At 43.1% G+C, this 27,639-nt stretch overlaps 1 protein-coding gene across 5 annotated transcripts in view; it reads left to right on the top strand.

Annotated features, from left to right (window-relative positions):
* Nucleotides 1-27,639, top strand: part of CSMD3 (CUB and Sushi multiple domains 3) — a 584,373-nt gene that overhangs the window by 181,602 nt on the left and 375,132 nt on the right. For all 5 annotated transcript variants that reach the window (XM_083621789.1, XM_083621788.1, XM_083621791.1 and 2 more), the window contains exon 5: nucleotides 20,306-20,513. In XM_083621789.1, coding sequence (XP_083477915.1) covers nucleotides 20,306-20,513 — 208 coding nt within the window. The remainder of the gene's footprint in view (nucleotides 1-20,305; nucleotides 20,514-27,639) is intronic.

Here is a 27,639-nt window from a genome sequence, read left to right as displayed (position 1 = left end):
GCTAGGTTGGCAGGAGCTGGGACCGAGCAACGGGAGCTCACCCGGATTTGAATCGCCGCCCTTCCGATCGGGAAGCCCTAGGCTCAGTGGTTTAGACCACAGTGCTACCCGTGTCCCACATTCTCAAACCTGGGAGCCAGTGTAGATACTTTAGGACTGGTGTTATATAGTCCCGGTGACCGCTCCCAGTCACAAAATAGAACTAATACTATTTGTTCTAGACATACAGTGCTCTGACTAAAACTGTTTCCACTGGAACAGCTGCAAAAGGCTTATCTGTGGCTGAGCTCGTTTATTTTACATACTTGTGAAAATGCGGTTGCCCTTGGAAATTTGAGAAAACTTACTCACAGAACCATTTTATCCTTTTATGACACTTAACATCTATCTGCATATATACCCACCTATCAAAAATGAGATGCTCATGTGACAGAAACAAGGAACGCACCCTTGCAATAGGCTCACTAGGCAAGCTACATCTGCATATACCCTTAAACAGAATCAATTTTATCAGGCCTCTTGCCACTTAATAGCACACTGCTTTATTTATACAATGTGTGGCTTTGCTGGAGGTTATTGAGGGTGATTACTCTGTAATGAGCTCCTTATTACTTTCCTCCAGTTTCTGGTGAAGATCCTCCTTGATTAAATTATCATCCATAGGGAGTTTCATTTGTCAATGTCCTAAAACTCCCTATGAATGAACTTTTAATTAAGGAAGGAGCATCTTTGCTTTTTCATAATCTACAAACCTGTGTGTCTACTTGAGCCAAGTGTTGGTAGTTCTGAGTTCAAGGAAAAGTTGATTAAATAATTGCAGGTGATTAGCAATCTCTCCTTCTGGTAAACAGTGTCCACCCTTGCTTATGGTTTGTGAAGGAGGATGAAGAAGATATCATTCTCAGCTCCATACATTACATAAATTTACTATGTTGTCAGAGTGAACTCAATGCTCCAACCACTTTGCATGACTTATTCTGTAAAATAAACTGTAAGATAGTATGTATAATTGTCCAGTAGCACCTTAGAGACCAACTAAGTTTGTTCTGTGTATAAGCTTCCGTGTGCATGCACACTTCTTCAGATACACAGGAAAGCTTATACGCAGAACAAACTTAGTTGGTCTCTAAGATGCTACTGGACAATTTTTTAATTTAGTTTGACTGCATCAGACCAACAAGGCTATCTACCTGAATGTAAGATATTATGTTGTTGTATTAATATGTGAGCTGTTGCTAAATACATATTTAGAATGGGTAGGTGGGGGAACATGTGAACTTCCAGAGGTTGTTGGCCACCAGCTCCCATCAGACCAAGCCAACATGGTCAGTGATTAAGTATGATGACAGTTGCACTTCAGCAACATCTAGCAGACCACATGTTCTCTACCCCTGATTAATAGGTTTAGAGATTACCTACTGAAAATGGTGTAGTGCTTCTTAAAAAAAAAAAAGTACTTTGGTCTGGTGGATATCCATATGCTGATTGGACTATCCCATAGACTATCCCATCCTGTAACCTTCCTGACTCCAATAAATAACCATTGCTCACTCTCAGTAAGCAGCCATTGGGAAGCCGGGTGCACAGTGTAACCAGCAATGTTACAATGGATTCTTGAGGCTGGATCTGCACAGGGGATCAAAATATCAGATCTCCACTGCCCATAGACCACTGCTGCTGAGGGGGTGAAGAGATCTCCTGGGCTAAACCCACCCAGCACTATCACCACCCGCTGCTGCCATCAGAGTGACTTCGGGGCAGTCGTGATCTATGAGCTTAACCTACTACACAGAGAGTTCTTGCAAGGTAAAATCGGGATAGCCTGATCCCGCCCTGAGATCCTGCCCTTGGAGAAAGGATGGGATACAAATGTGAATGATGAATAAGGAGTTGGGATTTATTCTGTCCCATTGCTGCTTGCTTTCAGTTCAGTATCCAAACAACCAATAGTAGCAAACAAATTCATTAACTCTCAATATTCTTGTCATGCAAGAACGGTAATAACTTAAAAAACTTCCACTTCTTACCAGATCTACTAGAACTGCCAGTGTTCATTAAAATAATGTAATTTTACTGGGTTTATTAGAAATGCAAAAAAAGGAGAGAGGTTTAATTGAAGGTAGAACGATTTAGATTTATTGTGTTGTGAAGTGGTCAATTACATTGTGCATAGCCCATGACCAGTTTTTAAATACATTTTTCTCTCCTGACATATTAATTTTGATTGGGGCATTTTTAACAGTGAAACATGACAGCAGCTTCATCATATCACCTTTTACTTTTGAGATAGTGTAGAAATTGCAGGCTGCAACGCGCTGCAGAGTGGTGGAAATGATTCACGGAAGGCTAATAAATAAGGTCATAGTTATATATAATATTGTCACTCTGCAAAGGTTATATTAATTAGATGGTTTGATAATCAGGGATAATATTCTGACTTTTATTTTTTAAAAGGTTGCTCTATTTATAGACAAAAGCAGCAGCTAGCTCATCAAATAATATTATATTGCCTTCATTTTGAAGATGCATTTTAATTTTGATGCATTGTCAAAAGGCAGTTTGGCCCTCTGCTTCTTTCACTAAAAGACAGTGGGCATGATCCAGCTATTTGTCTCAGTGTTTAGGTCTTTCATTGGGATTTTTAAGGTGCTTAGCTTCAACTAAATTGTGTTCATAAGACTGAAAGAAGAGCCCTGTTAGATCAGCCCAAAGGCCTATCAAGTATAGCTGTCAACTTACAGATTTGAAAATAAGGGACCAGCAGCCTCGAAAATAAGGGATCAGCAGCTAAAATAAGGGATTTTCCAAGCACAGGTATGTTCAACTTCTGAGCCCCTTCAAGCCAAAGGCAGAAAGCCCAGCCAGCAGCCAAACAAAGCCTCAAGTGGTGGTTCCCACAGCGCAGCAACCTGGCAAAGGGGATGCAACAAGGAAAACCACCGTCACCTCTCCGCTGGGAAGCGCTGAGCAAAGGCGAGTCTGATTTGATTGGCACAAGGCATGCAAGCTCCATCCCCCAGTCATTCTTAGACTCCTTATTGGGTGAGCAACGCAGCCAAGCAACACAGTTGGAGCCTCCCTCCTCCCTGGCCGGCAGGGAGGGAGGGAGAGGAGCTGCTTCCTTTGAAACCCAGGAAATTTAAGGGACATCATCAATAAGGGACAGCAGCGGGACACAGTGCTTGGATAAGGGACTTTCCCGCCAAATAAGGGACGGTTGACAGCTATGCTATCAAGCCCAGTGTTACGTTCTTGCAGATGCCAACCAGATTCCTCAGATAAGCCCACACGTAGGACAGAAAGTCAGAAGCACCCTTGCAGTCAGCTGGTATTCAGAAGCATACTGTTTCTGATTCTGGACATAATACACAGCCATCATGACAAGTAGACATTGATAGCCTTCTCCTCCATGAATTTGATTGATCCTCTTGTGAAGCCAGATGGGCGGGGTATGAATAATAAATTATTATTATTATTAAACCCACTACTGTATCTTGTGGTAGCAAATTCCATAGTTTAATTATGCATCATGTGAATAATAATAAAAATGTCTGCCTTGAACCTTCCAAGATTTGGCTTCATTGGACGGCCCCAGGTGCTAGTATTGTAAAAGTTGGAATAAATGTCTCTTTATAACATATAAAAAGGCATGCTATTTAGGGGAAATTGCTTGCAAAAAAAGTAAATAGTATGCAGTATTGCATACAAATTGTTTATATTATGGAAAATGCACACTTTTTTTAAAAAAGGAGTGGACTTTTTATTTTTAAAAATCACGAACTGGTGAATAAATGTGGCAAACCTAAGGTTGAGAAAACAGAAAAACTGGGAAGAATGGTTAAAACAACATTTAAACCGTTTTAAGACCCGAAACACTTTGGCAAGGACTTCTTGGGTGTTTCCCAAATGGTGCACATATAATCCATTGAACAGCTTGAGAATCTGGTTGATATGCAAATAGTTTAAAGTCCTTTCCCTTATTGGTTGCTAGTACTCTCAAAAAATGCTACCCACTTTGTTTCTCTGCTTCTATCAGTGCAAGGTGAGAAATGATTTCTGTTTTATGTCTTGCATTTCATAGCAGTATGTTATTTAGTATCTAGGGATTGCTTTATATTTTGTGGCACTACACACACTCTATTCGCTTGCTCTTTATGTGGCAGACATTTTATAGCTGTAATAAAATGAAATTTAAATTCGTTCTACAATGGTAGCATATTGACAAACAAAAAATGCACTCTCTTGTTCTTTTTCTTCTTCCAGAAACTTTTCAGATATGGGGAAAGCAGAGCAAAAGCTTTAATTTCAAAATGTTGTCTGGTTTGGGCCAGCTAGTTTATCATAAAGAATGCAGAGAAATGCCACTTTGAATCCCAACACTGAGCTGTTAATTTGGAGCAATGTGACACTTCCCTTCCATTAATCAATTGAAACTGAAGTCAAGTTGTACCTTTAACTCATACTCTTCCAAAGATCTTATACTTCAAAGCTTTGGCCAAAACTCTCTTTCCATGAATTAGTCTCTGGATTCTAGAGTTCCAAATCACCTGGAACTATGCTTGCAAAATGAAAGCAGAGCATTAGGAATTCTCTGTTGTTTACCACATCTTTGGGTTCCTACAGTTCTTTTATAGTCCATTTATAGTCTTCTATAGGCCATTTCCCATGTATACTGGTACAGTACAGTACAAAAATGAATATTGATGCCATCATAAGTAAGGATGGACCAAATGGTCTCTCTCATGGAGAGACCAGGAGGGCTGCATTTGGCCCCTGGGTCTGAGATTGTCCACCTCTGGTTAATAACCACCAGTTCTTGTTTATTGTTTTAGTCTTTTGTAGTCTTGTACACCTCCTTCTGGCAACTCCTGCAGCCAAGCTGGTGCCAAACATATTGTTCTGCTTTCCTTTGCTCTACATCAGTGAGGCGGAGAGAAAGGCCTTGTCATCTGGGCAGCCCAGGACCTCCATCCACACTGCCCAGGTTTGCACACCTTGAAAGGTCACTTAGGTGCTGCTAACGCATCAGTTTAGCTTCACCCCCAGAGGTGCGCTCCATTGTCTCTCAAGACAGAATACTTCTGTAGTTAGAAATTGTAATTTTTTATTATTAATAAAGAAAAGAATGGGTTCAACATGTACAAAACCCTTCAGGAAAGTTTTGCTACTCTTAAATAAACTGTTTCGATTTGTTTAGATTTGACTTCCTTGATAAGAAATATTCTAAATTGCACACCACATCAAAGGTCTTTGGACTGAAGAGTGACTTCATACCTTACAACATGTCACCACAGAAAACCAGGATTTGCGTTTTCTGGGATGTGCTTCTGTGTGAGTCACATGACCCATGCAAGATCATAGCCAAAAGGACACCTGCCATGGCACCCAAAATACATGTTTTGGGATACTGTGCTCTCGAGAGCACAGTCCCCAAAACGGGATGGCCCCATTTAATCAGGGCAGTTAAGGAGCATGCACTTTATACATTTGTACTATTTGGGAATCAATTTACTGTATGTAGAATTGACTTCTGAATGTGCGATAATTGTCTGCAACCTGGAAAACTATATGTTGTTTTTAAAATGTTCCTTTTATACAGATGCTTCTAATTTTCTGACCCGATGTTACATTTTGTTCTTTGGCGAGGGAGTCAGTGAGCTTTACAGTTTCTTCTCTTCCCCCTCCCTCATTTGCGATAGAACCTTTCCCATTAATCCTATAAGCCCTGATAACCATGGGTGTTCCTTCCTCCATATCTTAATTTTGACTTTTTCTCAGCTGTTGTTTAAAGAATTCCAGTGGATTACAGGCTCCTTTAAGCTTAAGAAGGCCAAGGGGGCACAAATTATTTTGGCAAGGTTGAATTTTAGCCTAGTTCCGTCATTTTAACTATTTATTGACTTTAAAGGCATTGGAATTTGCAGAAGCTGCTCAGTTAGGGTTTCTTATGTGTTTGCCTGTTGTATTTTGGAAGTAGCAATCTTCCAGACTAGTTATTTTCTTGTCTTTGCTGCAAAGAATAATCTACTTTAAAATATTTTTAGTTTATGATTAACTCTGCCCTAGTTGTCATTTTAACCCACTTTAGTATTTAAAGCCCCAGAACTAAGCATATACTTTCTTGGAGCATCTAGTTAGCTTATTTATTTGGAGTATGTAGCTTGTCAGTTAGAAAGGCTTGCAGGCCACTGTATTGTAAAGGCTTGAGGTTGATAATGGCATTCTTGTTATGCTACCATATCAGCTTCAAATATAGACATCTCCCAATGGACCTGGACCCTCAAGGTGCCCACTCTGAGGAAACTATGGAGGGTGGCAAGCCTTTTCAGCTGTGACACTCCATATGTAGAATTCTTTCCCTAACGAGATCCGTTTGGTGCCCTCATGAACATATTGTTGGCAGCAGGTTAAAACCTGTGTGGCAGGTTGTGGCTACAGCAGGAATAATACACATTTAAACAATGGTCTTGGGTGGAAACACACCACAATGCTGATTATAGAGCAGGTAAGCAGGGTTGGCATGGCAGTAGGGCAAGGAAGAGATCATCATTCCACTCAGTGCTTGCTGTTGAAATGGAATTCTGCCTGATGGTTGGAAAACACCCAAGGCGCTTGGGGAATTGATCTGTGTCAGACCAATGCGTGGTGCAGATCAAACATCCACGACCCCCCTGTGCAACCATGAGAGGTGTTTAGGCAAAGCTAGGCCCCGTCTGGTTAGGGTTGTGCCTTGACCTTATCCTCCCTCAGATCCCTTAAGCCTCCCTGTTATGTACTGAGTTGAATAGGATCCAAAATGCAGCAGTCTGATTGGTCCTAGAACAATAGGGTTCAGAATGCAGCAGTATAATTGGTCCTAGAACAATGCAGCAATATGATTGGTCCGCAGGAGCCACCCAATCCAGCTCCAGGTGGAAGTGAATACACAACCTGATTGTCCTACAGGAGAATCCCGGAATTAGCCAATCACATGGGGCCCATTGTGTAAATAATGTATATAAAGCAGATATTTTGGGGAAACTTTCATTTCTCCTCACCACTATGAGCTGAATAAAGAGCATGAAATCTACTCTCGACTCTGAGTATATTTCACTCCCCTACTGCTCAATGCCATTTCCACACAGTATTGTGACAAAATATTAAGCTCGCTTAACAGAGTGATACACTCACTGAAGGAAAAGGGTGGGTGGGGAACCTCCCAACTCAGAGCCAATTGAGGTTGGGAGTTAAAATTATTTTCCAGCCTGGTTAACTGGTGGTCCAGCTAATAAACTGAATGCATCTTAACACTGCTTTAGAGGCACAGGTTTGGGCAGCTCTCTAGGGAGAGTTTGAAATTTGCTTTTCCGTGCATCCTTGTAGTCCCAAGCTGGTTGGTTACTGGGCTTCAGAAACCTGATGAGAAATAGATCACAGGTAGAAGGACTATTGTGTCAAATTTCAATAGGAAAAGCTCTAATAGCAAAATGCCACCTACTGAGAAGGAACAGGCACAGCGCTGCTTCTGTGCTTCCTAGAGGCATCTGGTTCACCAAAAAGGGAATGTGCATTTATCTGATCTGTTGGGGACTCTTCTTATATCCTTCTGGGTACTTCTGCACTTCAGTGTGATTGGAACTTGCCTTAAAAATCAAATATAGCTTGTCATACCCACATCATGCATTTAAAGCACTCTTATGGCACTTCAACAATCAGAGAATTCTGGGAACAGCAGCTTGTTAAGGGTGCTGTGAATTGTAACTCTATGAGGTGGGTCTCCTATCAACCCTCAGGATCCCCAAAAGCCTAAAGCCCCCAGGATTCTTTGTGGGATACCATGGTTGTGAAAGCAGCATATGTATGGTGCAGACACAACCATTTCCTTGTTTTCCCTTTCCCACATGGTTAAGCATACTATTTCCCAGAAGCCCTTTCCCTGCCTCACCAGGTCACTGTTTCTTTTACAGCCAAAAGTGGTGAACAGAGACAAAAATCCAGTGTTCTTGTGTGACATCAAGCTATCAGAGAGATTTCTTTCTCTAATTATGTCCATAGCAATAAAAAACAGTGTTCTGTGATTTTGTTGGTTGGCTGTACATCAAGGGGAGTGCCCTGGCCATTGAGACAATCCTGTTTTAACAAGCAAAGCATTTCCCATAATTCGACAAAAGGAAGCCAACATGCAGGCTAGCTGCCATCTCCAATTTTGTCTCTAGAGAAAGAACTAATATTCCAGTTGGCCCACACTCTTCTGGAGCTGCTGAGCAAGATAAGCTGATCCTCAAGCAATGCTTGCCCTTTAGACTGGCATTTGTCAAGTTAGTGCCATTTCATTTTCCAGCTGTATCAACTCCCCATCTGCTCATACACCTCTTGTCCACAGAATAAACATCACTGTCAAGGTAAATACAACCTGCCAACCCTCCTCTTTGAAAGGTATCTGATCTATTCCTTTTCCATTCACTTTTGAGCCACATTGACCCCTGCGTGAGCTGGCTTTCCGTCTTGCACAGCTACACCTCAAGCCAGACTGCCAATCCTAATCAATACCTGCATGTAGGTAGATAAATCTCACCTTCTAACAGCTAAGTACAGATTATTGAATTGTTTTGGTTGTAGCAGCTAAGGCCCACTCTCTACTCAGAGTAGACACACCCATAAATTAATTCCAGTGGGTCTGCTCTGAGTAAGAGTTATTTGGATGCAGCCGGTTATTTATTTATACATAATGTTATAGAATTTTCTGACTGCTTATTATATTGTACTGTATGAATTATTCCATTTATACCCCACCATTCCTCCAAGGAGCTCAAGGTAGTGTGCATAGTATTTCCCTCCATTTTATCATCAAAACAAGCCTGTGAGGTAGGCTGATCTGGGAGACTGTGGCTGGCCCAAGGTCATGCAGTGAGTTTCATGACTGGGTGGAGTCTACAACCTTGGTCTCCTACGTTCAAGGCTGACACTCCCCAGCAGGCAACAGTTCAAATCCAAAGTTAGCAGTTATTAAGTCCAAAGTGCCAGAGACAGAAGAAATATATTTCTAATTTATTTATTGGGGGACTGGGGGACTTAGAGACTATATCATAGCAGTGTACAACAACAAAAATACAATAAATAAAACAGATGAAAACAAAATTTCCAAAAGAAATGTGATACTGCCTATAAGTTCACTCATCTTTCTCTGAAGATCTGTAGAAATAGGATAATTTTAGCACCTGACAAAACATGTACAATATCAGTGCCTGTCTAGCTTCAATGGGCAATGTGTTCCACAAGACAGGGTTTTAGATTAGGTAATCTAAAAACTAGGAGGCAAGGCAAAATGGTTCCAGAAGGTAGCAGTCCAGAAGCAAAATACCATACAGGATTCTCTAGAGTAGCTTTCACCAGCCAGGTGCCCTGCCAGATGTTTTGGACTAAAATTCACATCAGCTCCAGCCATCAACAGCTGGAGGACACCAGGTTGCCAAAGGTTGCTCTAGAGTTGTAAGTCTGACATAGCAGTTATGTAAGTGTGTCATAATGGCTCTCCAGAGATTGTAGTCACCCCAGCTGTGCTAATAAGATACAGTACATTTCCCCAGGCAGTTATCTGGGTGCTTCTGCAGAACAGCAGAGGTTATTTCCCTCTGCCTGGCTGCTGCCCTGCCATAGCGCAGAATAAGGACCCTAGTGCCTGCTGCTTGATCCCTTGGGATGAGGCCCTTCCAACCTTACAGGAATTCTTCCTGAGCAATCTGAAGTGTTTTGAGGTATTGAGCCTGAAAATCAGTTGTAGAATGATAATTTATTTCAACAGATGTGATCAGAGGGAGGGAGAAAACACAGCTCCAGGTAGCAATCTGTATCAATTCACAGTGTCCCAGAATTGGATTGGCTTCTCCAAGTGTAATTTGTATCCACATCAAAGAGCTTGGACATTAAGTTACTTCTTGAGGTAGTGTACATTTTGTCCTTGTAATGTTCCTTCATGAGTTGAGCCAATCGACCATCTGCTGTAGAATTGTTTCTTAAAATAAAGCCCCTGCTGGGTAGACACCAAACCTTTTATCCTCAGAAAGAATGTGAAGCTCATGAAACACCTCCTCCTTGAATATTTTTGTTTACATTTTCTTAACGAGGGAACAAGCCCAGAACAGGGACTCATTCAGAGATGTGATGTGCAAACTCTTCTGAATTCAATTAACCGTTCAAAGCAACAATTGATTGGAAGAGCCCAACCATTAGGCAGAATGGGGCAGCTGCCTCAAGCAACAGCGACGGGGGTTACACAGCAGAGGCAAGTTGCTGGAGGGTCACAGGTGTTTGCCATACAGCCAACCCTGCACTTCCTCAGCTACCCTGCTGCCTTCAAGGTTGGTGGAGGATACCACACCTGGCATAAGTGTTGGCATACAATTCAACTGCAAGTCTGGTTAGCTGCTGAACAGGGAAACATCAGCTGTGTTCTGAAGTGTTAAGCCCAGTGTGTGTAGTGGGAGCACCATTTGGTCTCTGTTGCAGGCAGCAAAGTCTTGGTCTGGTACAGAAAGAAGGCAAAGGAAATAACAGACAGTGCTAATATGGGTGTACCCCAGTTGTTTAAAAAGAAATTACAATACTTGCTATAACTGTTTGGCAGAACATTGGTCTGACAATTACATCTTGCTTACCTTTACGACTATGGTATTTTTGCCCTAGGTGAAATCTCCTTACATGTATGAGCAGATAAAGAGGACAATTTTAGCACACATTGTAATACATGTGAGGAGTGGTAATGTCCTGACTACCCACCAGCAAAATGCAGATGACCAAGGGGTCCCTAAAACAGTTTGATTATGTATCTTTTCACATTACAAATATTTTTGTTCCACGCTCCAGTCATTTTTCTAGGCTGGTTACACCTACTAAGTGTTCCAAACAGGGTTATGAAATACCTAGAACATCCCAGCTATAAAGCACTATCGGTGACAATTTAAAGAATAATTTCATCCTGATAACACTGGATTTAATAAGTTCTTTAGGTGTTAGGTAAACGAAGGCCCAGAGAAAACGTAGGCTTACATTGTATGGTCCTTTTTAAAAAAGCATACAAATTATCCATTCAATTCCAATGAATCTGCAATATGATAGTTTGTTTTATGATTGTATTTGCAATGGCGTTTACATGCCATCTGCAGTGAAGATGCCCTTTTAGAACATGGGGAAAAGGCACACCCATTCATCTAAATGCATTGAAAATGTAAGTACTAAAGGAGAGATGAGACTAGATTATTGTATAAAGTTGATTTCTTGGAAAGGAAGAGATTCCTGTGGAGACATAAATATATGCTACACAACAACACATTGAATAATGGAATGCTGGTGATAAACTGCTTGTGTCCACATTAAAATAGTTGTCTCTGCTACCTACAAAGATTTTACATTGCAGAGTTAACATTTCAGCTCACAGAATGAAAAACTAACAGAACAGATGAAGACAAATGAACTGATTAAAGTCACAGCTGCCTCCAGTAGGTAAGAAAACAGGCAAATATTATCCTGCCGTTTCAGAAGAAACTACTTTAGAGCTTCTCTGATTGTGACATTTATTTTAAAATCACTTTTTTAAAGACACAAAATGAGCTATACTATGCATGTTGATTCAGTATTCCCAATGTTTCAAATTGGTTACTATATCAAATTTCCAATTTTTGACATTTAAACCAAGAATGTAACAGGTACAGAAATTCCAGGTTTGGCACATTCAGCATTCCCACCCACCCCAGAAGATGTTTTAACCTTACTGACAAAATATTAACAAAAAACAGGATCATGCATGCAACCCACTGACATCAGGTAAGGGAAAAAAGGCTATGGAGGCAACATATACCAATTTAGGCTATTGAAATACCTATCCCATTACCATCTGTTGTGACTTGCAGCAGCCAGCTATTTCATCACCTGATACCTGATCTCTTAGCCCAGGTGTGAAGAATCTGTAGACTAGGAATGGAGGAGAAATCCAATTCAGTTTCCATTTGAAAGCAAACTTAGTGAATTTGCACTTAGCAAAACAACACACAAACCTGAATGTCACCATCCTTCAAAAGTTGTACTTGTCTGACTCTTGTAAGAAATAATAATAATCTGAATTTTGCAATGCAATTCTCCAGCCAGGTACAAGAATGCATATACTTGGGCAACATGCAAATAGTAATCCACATATTAGAGAAAATAATCTACAAAAAATGCATTATATTAGTGGGAAATGCTTTGGAAAAATGTGTATATTAGGAAAAATGTGTGTACTAAGATACATTTGCACTAAAATGCTAATGAATTTCCAGGATGACTTAAAAAAAAGAAAAGAAAACTGATGTGTACATTTGGAAAACCAGGTTTAAGATTTGGAAAAATTAGGAATTGAGAGAAACTGAAATTGACAGATTCACCCATCGCTACTGTGGACCTCCAGGTATTCTTGGACTCCAGCTCAGATCAGCCAATTGGTCAGGGATAACTGAACTTGTAGTCCAGCAACATCAGGATGTCTGTAGCTTCTCTACTCTTGCCTTAGCTGGAGATGCTATAAAGTGAACCTTGGAATTTTTGCATGCAAAGCTTTTTCTCTACCACTGAGTTTATGGTTCCCCACTGATGTTTTCAATGAAGCAATGCAGAAAATATACATGAATATCATTTCTGAAGACAAAAATTGTATTTCTGGAGTTGCAAATAAGTCAACAGAATATAACAATATCTTTCTCTGATTCATCTGTAAGAGGAGTTTGATCCACAACTGAGTGGGGAACTTCAATGAGTTGTGTTCATACAAGGTCTGGTTATTCCAAATGATTTGCACTGCCTGCCAATTGCAGGATCTGTTTGAATTCCCTTCAATGCTGAAAAGGGTTCTGAGATCTGAGATTGTGCACAGTCCTCAGCAGATCACTAGACTAAGTCCCAACCTCAACTGGGCAATGAGTTTTCTTATTAAAATCCTTAAGTCTCTAATGCAACAATTTCCTGTGAAGCCACTTGCCATTCCAGATGCAAGATGCTTAATTTGACTGTCAGTTAATCTTTCTAGCTTGCTAGCTCGTGAATTTCTTCATTCTTAATCGTTCTGTGTCATTACGCCAAGAACACTTCTCCATGCTCTATTCTTCTATGAGATTTAAAGACTCAGCATTATGTTCCTAAAGCTTTTATTCCCTAGTTGTGGTAACAATAGTCCAGGTGGCAGCCAGCCTCCTTGTTCTGTTTCTCCATTGTGCAATCAGTACTGCATCCCACAGAAATTGCCATTTCATGCAACGTGACCTCGGTTGACAACCAAAATAATATGATTTCTTTTGGATGTCTTTTTGCATGCCTTCTGCTTATTTTCATGTGCTGGAAATTTACAGAACCACAGATCACCCCTGTGCATATGATAGATGATTCTAAGTCACTATTGATATTGCAAGTTCTCAGGCACTGAAACAACTCTTCTGCTGAAATTCTATCAATCTGTAACACTGAAAGCCAAAGTTTGATGTTGACTACAAGTATGGATGATCTGATAACAAAAATTATAGCAAACTTCTTGAACTTGGGTTACTTATCCTAGACTGCTTTCAGTTAAAGCCAGTAGCCATTGGTTACCATGTGCCTTTCCTATAAGGCAGCACTGCAGCCTGGGCAGCTATACTGCAGGCCAGGATACAAGCACTGCTACACTGTGAAATGTGTTGATAGGTTTTACTACAGCTAATCATTTAGTGTGTGGGGGGAGCTACTTTCCCATTTAATACCATTACACATTTTCCATGTCATCATGGACCTGGAATAGATTCTTCAAGGGACCCTGATAGGCTTCTGTAGCTCCATTTTAGCTATGCTGCAAAAATGGCTTTATTTACCTGGGCATTGTTTTTAACTACAGTTTCTTTGGGGAAATGTTCTGCATCATTTCTCTATTGCTGCTGGTTTTATTCCTATATATTGGGATCCGGGTGGCACTAGTGGGTTAAACCACAGAGCCTAGGGCTTGCCGATCAGAAGGTTGGCGGTTTGAATCCCCGCAACGGGGTGAGCTCCCGTTGCTCGGTTCCTGCTCCTGCCAACCTAGCAGTTTGAAAGCACACAGTGCAAGTAGATAAATAGATACTGCTCTGGCGGGAAGGTAAACGGTGTTTCCGTGTGCTGCTCTGGTTTGCCAGAAGCGGCTTAGTCATGCTGGCCACATGACCCGGAAGCTGTACGCCGGCTCCCTCGGCCACTAAAGTGAGATGAGCACCGCGACCCCAGAGTCATTCACGACTGGACCTAATGGTCAGGAGTTCCTATATTCCTATATATCTTGATGGGTATCATCTCATACATGTTTTCCCTCATTCTCTTAGCCAAGGTGGGGAATCTGCTGAGGGCCACATTCTGTCAGGCTTTATATGTTAGGGGCCTCATGCAGTGAGGCTGATGGTCAGGGGGACCCCCTTTCTCTTTGCCACCAACTTTTATTTCCTCTGTCCTGCTCTCTGCTATCCCTTCTCCCCCCGTCTCTCTTTTACCCCCTTTCTCACTTCAAATTACTTCAAGACTCTTCGTTGCTTGAGCTTCAACAAACTTTAAAGGGTATCCCTTTATAAGTCTTAGATCAGTTCAAAGCGCCATGTGTTGAATTGTGCTAATGTGTTTTTAAAGATTGTTCCAAGTTGCCTTGAGTACAGATTTCCAACTGAAAGGTAACTTTAAACAATAGCCAGTGAGTTGATATTATATGGGTGCTGGACAAACAAGTGGGAAGGGAAAAGAACGTTTATCAGTGAGAGCCAGATAACAGTGTCCAAGGCACTGAGTGACCAGGTCAGCAGCATATAGGTGATGCCTAATTGGTTGGTCATACATTTTAGATTTCTGGATTTATATATCCAAGTTATGCAATCAACCTTTGTTGCACAAAACAGTTACATAAATGCAATTCTTAGTGTACCTGAACATTTGCCCTTCTTCCTTCCTTCTCTCTTCATCACCTTCCCCTACTCCCATCCCACCCTCTCTCTCACGGATGGCATAAGGCCCATATCTTAAAATGAGTTCAGGTATTACTTGCACTATTTAACAAAATGCATTTTTCAGAATTATTATTTTTTTGTAAACAGATGATTACCCTGTTTGTGTGTGGCATTTTGAAAACGGAAAAGACGATCAATCATGATAGGTGTAATTAAAGCCTTTTCACAGCAACCAGAGGATCCATTTTTAATCCATTTTTTCAAGGTACTAAAATAGACATGTAAACCTGCTGCATTGCAGTTTTGAGGCTTTGCATTTATCAATATGAAATGACTTCACCTGGGGGGAGAAAAGGAACACAAGGAAACAAACTCCAAAAGCAAGACTGAAAATGCTGGCCTTTCTTCTGCAAGTGTAAAGTTCACCTTTGTTTAGTCTGGGTTTGGATCTGTGGATTTTGACATAATGAGATGTATGAAGAGCTGAGGGTGCATTCATTCAGGGGTGTTGAGAAGAGAAGATCCACATAAGCAGCTGGCATGTTGTGAGAAATAGGATCGATAAAGCCTTTCTGTGAAGCTACCAGATTGATGAAATAGAGGATCTGGCTGAGAAATGCCAAACAGCTCCATTCAGGGCCCAGGGCACAGATTTCCTATTGCCTTCTTAACCACTGGACAAAGCAGGGAATGGCAACCTGGGAATCATCATAATCTAACCCCACCATGGCGCTGTTGGCTATAAGGCTCCCAGATTACTTCACTGCTGCAGTCTCTGTCACTAAAGGGAGACTACCAGGTTGTCATACTGCATGTGCTAACTGTTCAAGTCAACAGTTAAGTACCTGGCACTGGGAGAACACATTGGAGGATGGAAAGTAACTATCTGCTGGGGTCTGATGCTTGCCGATTAGTTGACAGGAAATGTGAACAAGGGTATTATTTGGAAGGTGGTCTTAGGTTCTTCACCTGATCACTGAAGAAAATATCACAGTCCTCTATGTAACGTGCAGAGGACCACACTTTGCCTTGGTTAGCTTGAAATAACTGTTACTTTTATCCAGAAGAACCACCACTTCCCACTTTGAGAGCTATTGTGGTGTAGTGATTAAGAGCGGTGGACTCATAATCTGGGGGAAAGGGTTCGCGTCTCCGCTTCTCCACATGCAGCTGCTGGGTGACCTTGGGCTAGTCACACTTCTCTGAAGTCTCTCAGCCCCACTCACCTCACAGAGTGTTTGTTGTGGGGGAGGAAGGGAAAGGAGAATGTTAGCTGCTTTGAGACTCCTTCGGGTAGTGATAAAGCGGGATATCAAATCCAAACTCTTCTTCTTCTCTTCTTTTTGCTTAGAATCATTAATATGGATCAGTAACTTCTCACTTAGTCATATGCAGAAAGGGTGGGTAAATCTACCTTCTTATCATTCATACACAACCCTGATAGTAAGTACTAAATGGGTGCTGTTGTGCTGCTTATAGCTAATCTATGTTCACTGGGCTGTACACCACTGGGCTGTTAAGGTCAGCACAAAGGCAGAATGAAAACAAGATGTTTCTACCAGCAGTTTCTGGACATAGTATGAATTTATTCCATTCCCTAGACTAGTTGGTGGGACACCCATTCCCCCATCCTTGTGTTTCTGATTAGTGTCCTAGCCATCCAATCTTCAGTTGCCCTCATTCTTTCATTCAGGTAATGGGGTCTCTTCCCATTCCAAAACCTGATGTATTGCACTCATTTCCATACTGTCAGTATGGTAAAGAATGCCACCATTTTGTATGCAGAGAGCTTTGTACAGAGTTATTGTTAGTAGCCGGCATGAAGGGAATGTGAAGGGTAAGTTAACTCACAAAGAGTAAGAATTTGTGATTTTTTGGGGGCGGGGGAGAGAACTATTTTCATTTTTGAGAAATGTTTTGCCCGACCCAAATTGCTTTATGTGCCCTTTACAACTGGTGCAATAAATTACAGTTTATCATTACTCACCAAATCCAATTTGTAGTGATAAATCATTACAACGGTTAAGCAGAGGGCATACATGACTTAATCAATCTATATTTTAAAGAAAGCAAATGTGATTTTTATATACAATAATTTAAAGGTTGTGCTCTTGTGTTCACCTTTTAAATTAACCAGGCCAAAGTTTAGTGTGCTGATTGCAAATTAGAAATCATAAATTAAACTGTTCACCATCAGACTAAAGTTAACTAAGGGGTAATTTGCACTGTTCTGTCTTAAAGAGGGAACACATATATTTGCATTCTTCTGCCTGTTGGGAAACCTGAAGAAGTAAGTAGACTTCCATCAATGGACAGGACAGGCAAGAGGGTAGAGGGGCTTGCAGGAGGGACTCAATTACACAAATTAAGGGAAGTGTGCAGAAGAGAGCAACTATGACGATCAAGGGTCTGGAAACCAAGCCTTATGAGGAACAGTTGAGGGAGTTGAGTATGTTTAGTACGGGAAAGAGGAGACTGAGAGGAGATATGATAGCCATCTTCAAATATCTAAAGGGCTGTCACATGGATGATGGAGCAAGCTTGTTTTCTCCTCCTCCAGAGAGTAGGACCTGAACCAATTGTTTCTAGTTATAATAAAGGTGATTCTGACTAAACATTAGGAGATGGTAAGGTGGTAAGAGTTGTTCAACAGTGGAACAGACTCCCTCAGAAGGCAGTGAACCTTCTTTGGAGGTTTTCAAACAGAGGTTGGATTGCCATCTGTCATGGATGCTTTAGTTGAGATTCCTGCGTTGCCGGGGGATGGAGTAGATGTTCCTCAGGGTCCCTTCCAACTCTACAATTCTGTGATTCTATAAAGTGGAACTTTGGCAGATACATTTTTGGCAGAAGAGGAAAAATAAAGAGCTGACCAAGCAATCACTGTAATTTGGCTGAAAGTCTATCCTGAATAGGTCAAGTCATATTTGTAGCTTCTGGGAGAAAGCGATAATCGGAAATCACATTCTAGAAGCGGAATTTTAAATTCTCTGACTAATTACACTCACACAGAAGTGAAAGGAGACTGGAATCTTGAAAGTATTTTGTCATAAGAGACACTTTATCTTAAGATAAAAGCAAGGGCTTCTTTAACAGTAATGCCTAACCATTATGGGATTAAGAAGACAAGCAGTGTGCTGCTGAAATTTTGCTGTACTCTTTCTTTTTGCATTCGTGTCATGTGCAAAGTCTCTTATGAGATGAACTAATACAGCATGAACCACATCAAATACTAGATTTTACAATGTTCTTTGCTCATGTATTTTTTTCCAATTTTAAAACTTGCATTAATAGTTTAGTTTACTGTGTTTGCTGTTCTTAGAGCCATTATTTGAACTAGATGAAGAGACCTGGATTTAAATTAGTGTAGTCATACTCTATCAAGTTACTATTAAAAAAACCACAAGCTAGGATTCCTGATATCCTGGTCCTAATAAATTTGGTATTAGACTATGTACTGCTGTTGGTATTTGAGGCTATGGATTTCCTCACAGTGGCCAGCCAGAAGTCTGTGGGAAACCAGCAAGCAGGATTTGAGCACAAAAATACTCTCCAGCAGGGGTGTAGGAAAGGGGGGGGACAGCGCCCCAGGTGCCATCATGGAGGGGGGTGACAAATTATCAAGGACCAATTGCTGCCCTACTAGGGTGGTTCATAAAAAACTTTTTTCTTAAAATGCCTGCTCCAAAGGTCTTATCTTACTACACTAGGGATTATATAGCTACATATGAAATTCCATGCATATCAGTTAATATCTTGACCCTCCTCCACGAAAATAGCTGTTTACTTGGCCATTTTCCTATGTCGTGAAGGCTGAAATTTCAACAAAGCACGTGCTTTTGCTAGACTCTTTTCGGGCACCTGCTAAAAGCATTCTTCTTTAGGCAAGCATACCTAGATGCTTAGGAAGTTGAAGTAATTTTAATCTTAATATTTTAGCTTTTGTATGTTTTAAAGTAGGATTGTTAATTTTTCTGGATTTTACTGCTGTGGTGTTGTTGTTTTGTTTTTGTTTTTTGTTTTGGTAAACCACTCTGCAGGTTTTTTAAAATAAATTTTATTAAATAAATAAACAATAAATATAAATAAAATAACACAAACCAAAACACAATCCATCCTGTAGATTTAAGTACCTGTCCATAGTCGCCTACTTGTTATCAGAGGCTCAGAATCCACATTCCTTTGTAAGAAAATATGAAATAACATAAAACCATTTTTGCAGACAAAAAAGAATGGGGGGGGGGTGACAAGAAATTTCCTGCACTGGGTACCACCTGACCTTCCTACGCCTCTGCTCTCCAGTCCTGTGGTTTCCAGAAACTGGTATTAAGAAGCATTCCTGCCTCCAGCTGTGGTGGCAGAGCATAGCCATCTTGGCTAGTAGCCATCAATAGCCTTCGCCTCCATGAATTTGTCTAAATCCTCATTCAGAAATTTCCTTATGCAACTCCTCCTCTCCCCATCAAAGCACACGTGGCTTGGGATTTGGAGTTCTGATGCGCAGAAAACATGACATTTAGAGAGGCTTGCGCTCCCAGCATTTCACACTGTGGATATAAATCACCGGGGCCCAACAACAGCAATGCAATTATTTTCATATTTTAAATCTTTTCCTAGATTTACTTTTCAGAACTGGGACCCCAAGGGTCATACAATAAAGAGCTGAGTGTAGTCTGGAGTCTCATCCTTGAATGTATTATAATGCAGAACATGTTTCTCAGAAAGAAGCACTTTATAGAGCCATCCTTTGAAATATGTGCCGTGTTGAAAAAACGTCTCCTTTATTAAAATGGCTCCGTTGTAAAAAGCATGAGTACGGGAGTGCAAGGGACATGACATTCAAGATAATAACCGTAAACTATTCATCAGAACACTAGTAGATCAGAGTATAATATTTCTCAGGTGAGGATGGGAGCCGGCAAATGAAGGCTGACCTAATTTCTATTGTAATAAAAATTACAAGAGCAGGCCATTGCAACTTGGGTTCCCAATAAGCCAAATGCCTGACAAAAGCCAAACCACCTGAGAGCCTAAAAGGGTGAGGGAATGTTTTGTCAGTCTTAGGAATGGAGAAAATCAAGAGCTGAACTTGATACCCTTGGTCAGTTGCTGAGTGGCTGTTTTCAGAATGAAATTGATGGCAATTTGGGTAGGTTGCAGCAAGTTACTGCCCCATTCACAAAAAACCCAACAAAACTCTGATATCCTTTGCGCTGGCAAGTTGATACTCTGCCCCAACACTCCTATATTGCCAAATTCTGCCAAATGATTGATATCTATCTTACCCATGCATTTAGTTTAACATGAAACACCTGCTATGAATTACTGTCTTCTAACTTGTGCCTCCTTTTTGTTCTTTTCAACAGCGGAGGATGCATGTGGAGGGACAATGAGAGGATCCAGTGGCATCGTTTCTAGCCCAAATTTCCCTAATGAATACCACAATAATGCAGAGTGCACGTGGACCATTGTGGCCGAGCCTGGGGACACCATTTCACTCATTTTTACAGATTTTCAGATGGAAGAGAAATACGATTACCTGGAAATAGAAGGTTCTGAGCCGCCAACAATATGGTGAGTGATTCATTGTTGTATATTAACTTCTGCAAAATTGTTGTATATTAACAACTACAAAATTGTAGTTGTTGTTCTCTTTGACATCTGGTGGGAGGCCATTACACAGGGCGGGTGCCACTACCTAGAAGGCCCTCTGCCTGGTTCCCTGTAACTTGGCTTCTCGCGGTGAGGGAACCGCCAGAAGGCCCTCGGCTCTGGACCTCAGTGTCTGGGTAGAACGATAGGGGTGGAGACGCTCCTTCAACATTGTGTTACGAGTTTGTGGGTGCCAGACTTCTATAATCTCTGGATCCAGCTATTGTTAAAAGCTAATCAAGCCAGGCTAGCTTCCTGAACCCCTGAGTCCAGGAGTTGCCTTGGTGATGTGCCATTAAGAGAACTGAGGATTAAGGGGGCTCTGTGCAAGACGGCAAATGGGTGGGTCTCAAGAAGGACAAAAGCCAGAGTTTTAGAATTGAATTTGGCTGTGGTGTTATCTAGAAGTAAAATATCAAGCTAGAAAGTCAGAGAGGCAGAGCACAGTGTTTGATTTCCATGGCAGCTACAGCAGGTGATGCATTCCTTGGAGATCATATTGGCTTCCCCTGTGCATCCTACCATTTGAGGTGGTAACATCATGTTGCCTCATGGGTGGGCCAGCCCTGTCTAGTCTGGTATCCTTTTGTTTTCCTTCAGCAGCTTGTCCTATTTGTGTGCATATGGAGCATTTTGCTCAAATCACCCAAACAAAGTTAAAGCAGAAGGGCAAAATAATTAAGGGTGTGTGAAATTATTTGTTGCAGGGAAGATTCTTACCTTGCCCTCTTTCTTCTTCTTTCTTGCATTAACAAAGCAAAAAAACAACAGCAACATTTGCTTTGGTGTTGCAGTTGCAACACAAGAACTCTGGCTGTCGTTATTCCTACTTGATAGGGACACTTTAGGATAGAGACATCCCATTTTTCACATTGCAACTTACCGTATTTTTCCGTCTATAAGACACCCCCATGTATAAGGCGACCCCTATTTTTTGAGTCCAAAATTAAGAAATGAAATTTTAAACTTTCTGTGTATAAGACGACCTCCAATTTTAGCCTTTAAAAAATTGGGGGGAAATATAGTCTTATACATGGGAAAATATGGTATTTTTACTGTTCTCGATATTGTATTTTTACATTGTTGCAACCTACTCTGGAACCTTATGGTGAAGGGAGAGTAAGAAATCACATAACAAATAAAGCTGCCAGCAGCCAACTCTGCTGCTGCTGTATTACAGAAGTTGCCAGTAAAGACACACACATACTGCAATTGTAAACCCCTTCATTTCCCAAGTGGTTTTGTGGGTTGAATCGTAACTCCTGAAACAGGTATCTGACAAATTTCAGCCCACCTCGCATCATGCAGAACTGCAACATGTTCTTGACCAAAGCTAATGTTTTCTGGGGTGCTTTTAACCAAAGAAAAAGACTTGTGTTGATTTGATCACGTACCTCCTCTATCACATCTTATTTGACCCTAAAAATGTTACTCAAATACAACTCAGTGCACATTTTCTGTATGTGTGTGTTCAGCAATCTTGCATAAATCAAACCCCTGCGTCCAGTCACACTTCCCTGCGTCGCTCTGCTGGAAGTTGACGCGGCAGGGGAGCAGAGCTGCAGCGGTCCCGTCCGTGTGAGATGAGGGATAAATCAAGTCCAAAGACAGCTCAGTTCTTATCTCTAGAAGCGTTTATTTACAAAGCAATAAAACCGTCCGAAACTTCAGACATTCTCTTCCGTGCTCCAGGAGCACACACGCAGCTTCTGCTGCTCACCGAGAAGTGAAACTGAGTGAGGAAACAGAAAGACTTTGTGCGTCACTTCTCTGCGACAAGCCCCTCCTTCTGCTCCCCCTCCTTTTCTTCTCAGACACAGGACACACCGGAGTACTGACCCTGTCAGTTCCAAACTCCACACCCCCTCTTGTCCTGCGTCTGGGGACAGTAGCCATCAAAGCTTTCCCCATACACAGACCCTCACAGAACTCCTCGTGCTTCTGGAAGGTTAATGGTTTTGTGAAACCATCAGCGAGGTTCTTTGTTGAGGGACAGTATTTTAGAGCGACTAGCCCCTCATGAACGCTCTGACACACATTTCGGAAGCGTATATCTAAATGTTTCGTCCTTGCCTTGAATTGCCCTGTCTCAGCTAATTTAAGGCATGGTTGGTTGTCTTCATGCACCACAACAGGCTGACAATCCTCTTCACAGATTTCCTCGACCAACCACACATAGAACTCCAGTTCTCTGCAAACCTCTGATAGCGCACTGAACTCAGCTTCAGTAGATGAAAGCGCTATGAGACTTTGCTTCCGGGACCTCCACCCAATCACTGAGTCCCCAAACTTCACCACTAGGCCTGACACTGACTTGCGGTCCTCAAGGTTAGCCCAATCCGAATCCACCCAGGCGGTCAGCTTGACATCACCCTCAGCTGACATCTTGAGGCAAAAGTCTTTGGTATCTTGCAGGTAACGTAGCACCCGCTTAACACCATTCCAGGCCTGCACACTAGGACTTGAAGCCTCTCTACTGAGCAGATTGACAGCAAACGCTATGTCTGGTCTGCTCCACTGTGACAGATACAACAGACTACCCAGAGCTGACTGAAAGAGTTCAGTGTTTTCGAACACCACGCGTTCTACTTGCTGACACTCCTTCACGTACCCTGTCTCCATGGGTGATCTGGCACCTGCACAATCAGACATCCTGAACTTCTCAAGCAACTGCTCAATCTTACCTTTCTGGCGAAGCAAAAAGCTTCCATCACTTGCTCTTGCGATCTCTACGCCTAGGTAGGACTTGACATCTCCAAGTTGCTTCAGCTTGAACCGCTTACCAAGCTCCTTAGCAAACTTCTCCACCTGTTCACTTGTCCTTGTCATCAACAAGATGTCATCAACAAACACCTGTGCCACTTGCTGTTGCAAGCCTGAATCTCTAATGTAAAGACAACTGTCTGCAAGAGATCTCTTAAAACCTAGCTTTTCTAAAGCTTCATGTAGACACATATTCCAATTCCTGGCAGATTGGCGTAACCCATAGATGGATTTGTGCAACCGCCACACAACGCCTGGTTCACTGACTTCGAACCCTGGAGGAGGACGCATGTACAACTCCTCCTGGAGATCTGAGTTCAGGTAGGCGACATCTACATCAAAATGGTTCACCTTCCAACCTCTCTGTGCTGCTATTGCCAAAAGCATTCTCAAAGTCTCCGCCCTAGAAGTTGGCGAATAGACCTCTGTGAAATGGATCCCGCGTTTCTGCGTAAATCCACGCGCCACTAATCTCGCTTTGTACTGTGGCTCTCCTGCTTCTGTGGGTTTAAGACGGTAAACCCATCTGCAGCCTACAGCTTGCTGGTTAGCCGGCAGCTGTGTGAGTGAGAACACTCCTAGAGACTCCATTGAGTTCATCTCCTTCTGCATCGCCTCATGCCATTTGCTGGCTTCTTCCCGAGGCAACTTCTGAACATCCTCAAAGGATTCAGGTTCACATCTAGCCACACCAACCCAGACACTCGTGGCTTCAAACCTTTCAGGTGGCTTCCCTTTGGTTGATCTTGCTGACCTCCTCAGCGTGAATTCTGGAACTGCGCCTGATTCACCTGGATCAACCCTCCTTTCTTCTATGTCAGAATCATCCCCCTCTGACCTGCTGCGCCGTTTAGGGCGAACAGCTGGTTCTGCTGGCGAGGATGGTTCCCTTCTTGGCTCAGACTTGACAGAGACCTGTGTAGGGGTCCTGGGACTCCCTTTTGGAGAGACACGGAGCATCTCCCTTGGAGATCCCTGCTCTGGACTCTGTGGCTGTGGACTGTGCTCATCAGCAACAGGTTCAGCCTCACCCTCTTCCTCTTCCTCATCTGATTCTACCAGGATTTCCGGATTTCCGTGAAGCCGCTTCCACCCACTCTGCTCGCAAAACTCAGCACTGCCGCTAATAAGCAGCCTGGACTGGTTGCCAGCAGGGTATGCGAAGCGCCACGCTTTTGAACCCGGCTCATAGCCCACAAAGATCATCTTCCTGGATCTTGGCTCACCTTTTTTGCGCATGGCCTTTGGAATCAGAACCCAAGCTGTAGATCCAAAAGTGCGCAGAAAATGGACCTTCGGCTTTTTCCGATGAAGCAGAAAGTACGGTGTGTCCCCTACACTGGAATTGAACACTCTGTTCTGCAGGAAACAAGCCGTTCGGAAACTTTCGGCCCAAAAGCGCTGTGGCAGACCTGAGTCTGCCAGCATAGCATTCGCTGACTCCTGCAGCGTGCGAAACTTCCTCTCTGCAACCCCATTTTGTTGCGGAGAGTGGGGGGCCGTCAGTCGATGACTGATACCCTTCTGCCTGAAGAACGATTGCAGCGCAGAACCTGTAAACTCCCCCCCCCGATCGGATTGAAAGGACACTACTTTGGTAGAGAACTGTAGTTCTACCGCTGTGATCCAATCCCTGATCAGTGCAGCTGCCTCTGACTTCTGTTTCAGTGCAAATAGCCAGGCATGTTTTGTAAAATCATCAACCAAAAGCAAAACCCACTTAGAACCAGCTAACGAAGGTGTCGGCATGGGTCCCGACAAATCTGAATGAACAAGTTCAAAGGGTTTACTGGTTTTCCTCTCAGACCTGGGATATGAGCATGTTACAACCTTTGATTGCTTACAGGCTTGACAATCTAGGTATTTGTCACATGCCTTGAACCTGCACCCAATGGTGTTGTCTGTGGCCTTCCTCACATATGACCACCCTGCATGTCCAAACCTGCGATGCCATAGGTGTAAGCAATCATGGTGTGGTGGGACATTGGCACACTGCCCTTGGGCATCTTCAATGGACTCTCCACTAGCCCCATTTTCCACCAGCCCCATTTTCCCACCAGCCCCATCTTCAATGGGCATCTCGATCAGAAAGAGCGTGCCTCTTCTCTGAACACTGTGGATCTTCTTCCCATTCCTGAAAAAGGAACATACATTGTTAGAAAACAAAACATCAAAACCAGCAGCCATAAGGGCTGGCACACTTAGAAGAGAGTGGGCAAGCTCTGGTACCACAAAAGCTTCTATCCAATGGTCTATGAAAGAGCAATAAAGAAGACCAGTTTCAGTCAATGGTCTTTGAGACCCATCAGCTAAAGTAACATAGCGTCCAGTTTTAACTGTCTTGCAGTTCCTCAAATGCCCAGACGATGTCACTAAACAATGCGACGCGCCTGAATCGATGACGAGAGATAAAGAGTGTCTCTGGTTGTTTTCCACAGATGCCAAGGCGTTGCTAGCACTCCCATCGGTTGCCATGGCGACAGCCTCTCCCGGGCTAAGGCTCTTGTCTTTTCTCAGAGACGCTAGCGCAGCTGTGAGGTGGTGATAAGACGCCTTGTCCTTGTTTTTCTCCCCGCCTGCAGCTTTCCCACGTCGCTGCTGGGAACCTGCCCTGGGAACCTGCTTTGTTGACATTCCACACCGGCCAGTGTCCTTGGCAGCCTGGGCCTCTAGCGGATGCTTCCCAGCGCTGTTGGACGTCGCCTCAAAGCACAAACAACTTTCGAAGCCTTTCGCTTCCTCAGAGCTCTTGGAATGGCCTGCCTGGCCTGCCCCCCCACAGCCTTTTGGGGTGCAGCCTGCGCTCTCTTCCACAGCTCCCAGCTGCTCTCCAGCACACAAAGGTGTCGAAGCAGAGAAACAGCTTCCCGGAACAGCCCCCACTGGGCTTGGTGCTCTCTCTGGGCATCCTCTAGCCCCCTCTGATGTGGCTCCCACTCCGGCCTGGAGCTTGCTCCCTTGGCCCTCGGCTTCCTCCCGGCCCCTGGCTCCTGCTGAGCCTTCGCACAGGCTCCTCAGCACCTGCCACGCAGCCTGAGCCGATTTAACGCCCTCAAGGTGGGGCAACAGCAAAGCGTCCACACTTGCTTTCAGCAGGCAAAGCTCTCTCTGCTCTCTTTCACTCAGCAGAGCAGTAGCTTGCATGGGTGGGGCCGGCTCCTCCTGGACTGAACTCCAGAGCCCTGTGGCCACAAACCACCCCCTTGCTCCTCTTGACCAGGCCTCCCAGTTGGCCCCATTCAGTCTCTCACCGGGGTAGCTCCCTTGGCTCTGCTGTGCCTGTGCAGCAGCCATTCTTCCTCCCCCCGGGGCTTCAGCGTACTCACAAGTTTGCCAGCAAGCCGGACCTTTGAAGCAGCCGTTTCTTCTGGCTCTTGGTTCCTCTCTCCGGCATCTCCCACTGCCCTTGCCTGGCAGGAGATTTACAGCAACACGTCGCTGGCAGCCTTCTCCCTTCTCACACTTATCAGGAAACACGACACGTCCATAACCTCTTGCATAAATCAAACCCCTGCGTCCAGTCACACTTCCCTGCGTCGCTCTGCTGGAAGTTGACGCGGCAGGGGAGCAGAGCTGCAGCGGTCCCGTCCGTGTGAGATGAGGGATAAATCAAGTCCAAAGACAGCTCAGTTCTTATCTCTAGAAGCGTTTATTTACAAAGCAATAAAACCGTCCGAAACTTCAGACATTCTCTTCCGTGCTCCAGGAGCACACACGCAGCTTCTGCTGCTCACCGAGAAGTGAAACTGAGTGAGGAAACAGAAAGACTTTGTGCGTCACTTCTCTGCGACAAGCCCCTCCTTCTGCTCCCCCTCCTTTTCTTCTCAGACACAGGACACACCGGAGTACTGACCCTGTCAGTTCCAAACTCCACAAGCAATCCTGGGTTGTGGTGTTTGGGGTGAACTGTGTTTATTACCATCAATCTAATGTATTACAGGATGCAAAACACCTCCATATGCTTGGCAAAAAACAAAACAAAAACAAAGCAACACCCCAACAGATTTCTAAAACTTAATTATCAGACAACTGCTAATGAGATTGACTTTCTCAGTACTCTCTTATGCTGATCCAATGGAGCAAACAAGAATCACTTAAAATAAAAGATGCTAAGACTAGCTTTTTGGACACCAAAGGGAAGTGGTAGGGCAGAATCTGGTATCTTCCTCAACCACCCAAATAGCCAATCACATTTTAAAGAAGGGATGGGGAACCTCAGGCCTTCAGGCTAAAGGTGACCCCCCCCCCGGCCTGTGTAGTTAGGGGAACCATGGTATTTTCCTCA

Source organism: Podarcis filfolensis (genome assembly GCF_964270895.1).
Source record: "Podarcis filfolensis genome assembly, chromosome: 7".
Taxonomy (NCBI): Eukaryota; Metazoa; Chordata; class Lepidosauria; order Squamata; family Lacertidae; genus Podarcis; species Podarcis filfolensis.
Note: the sequence above shows the minus strand (reverse complement) of the source record. Positions and strands in the feature narration are given on the sequence as shown.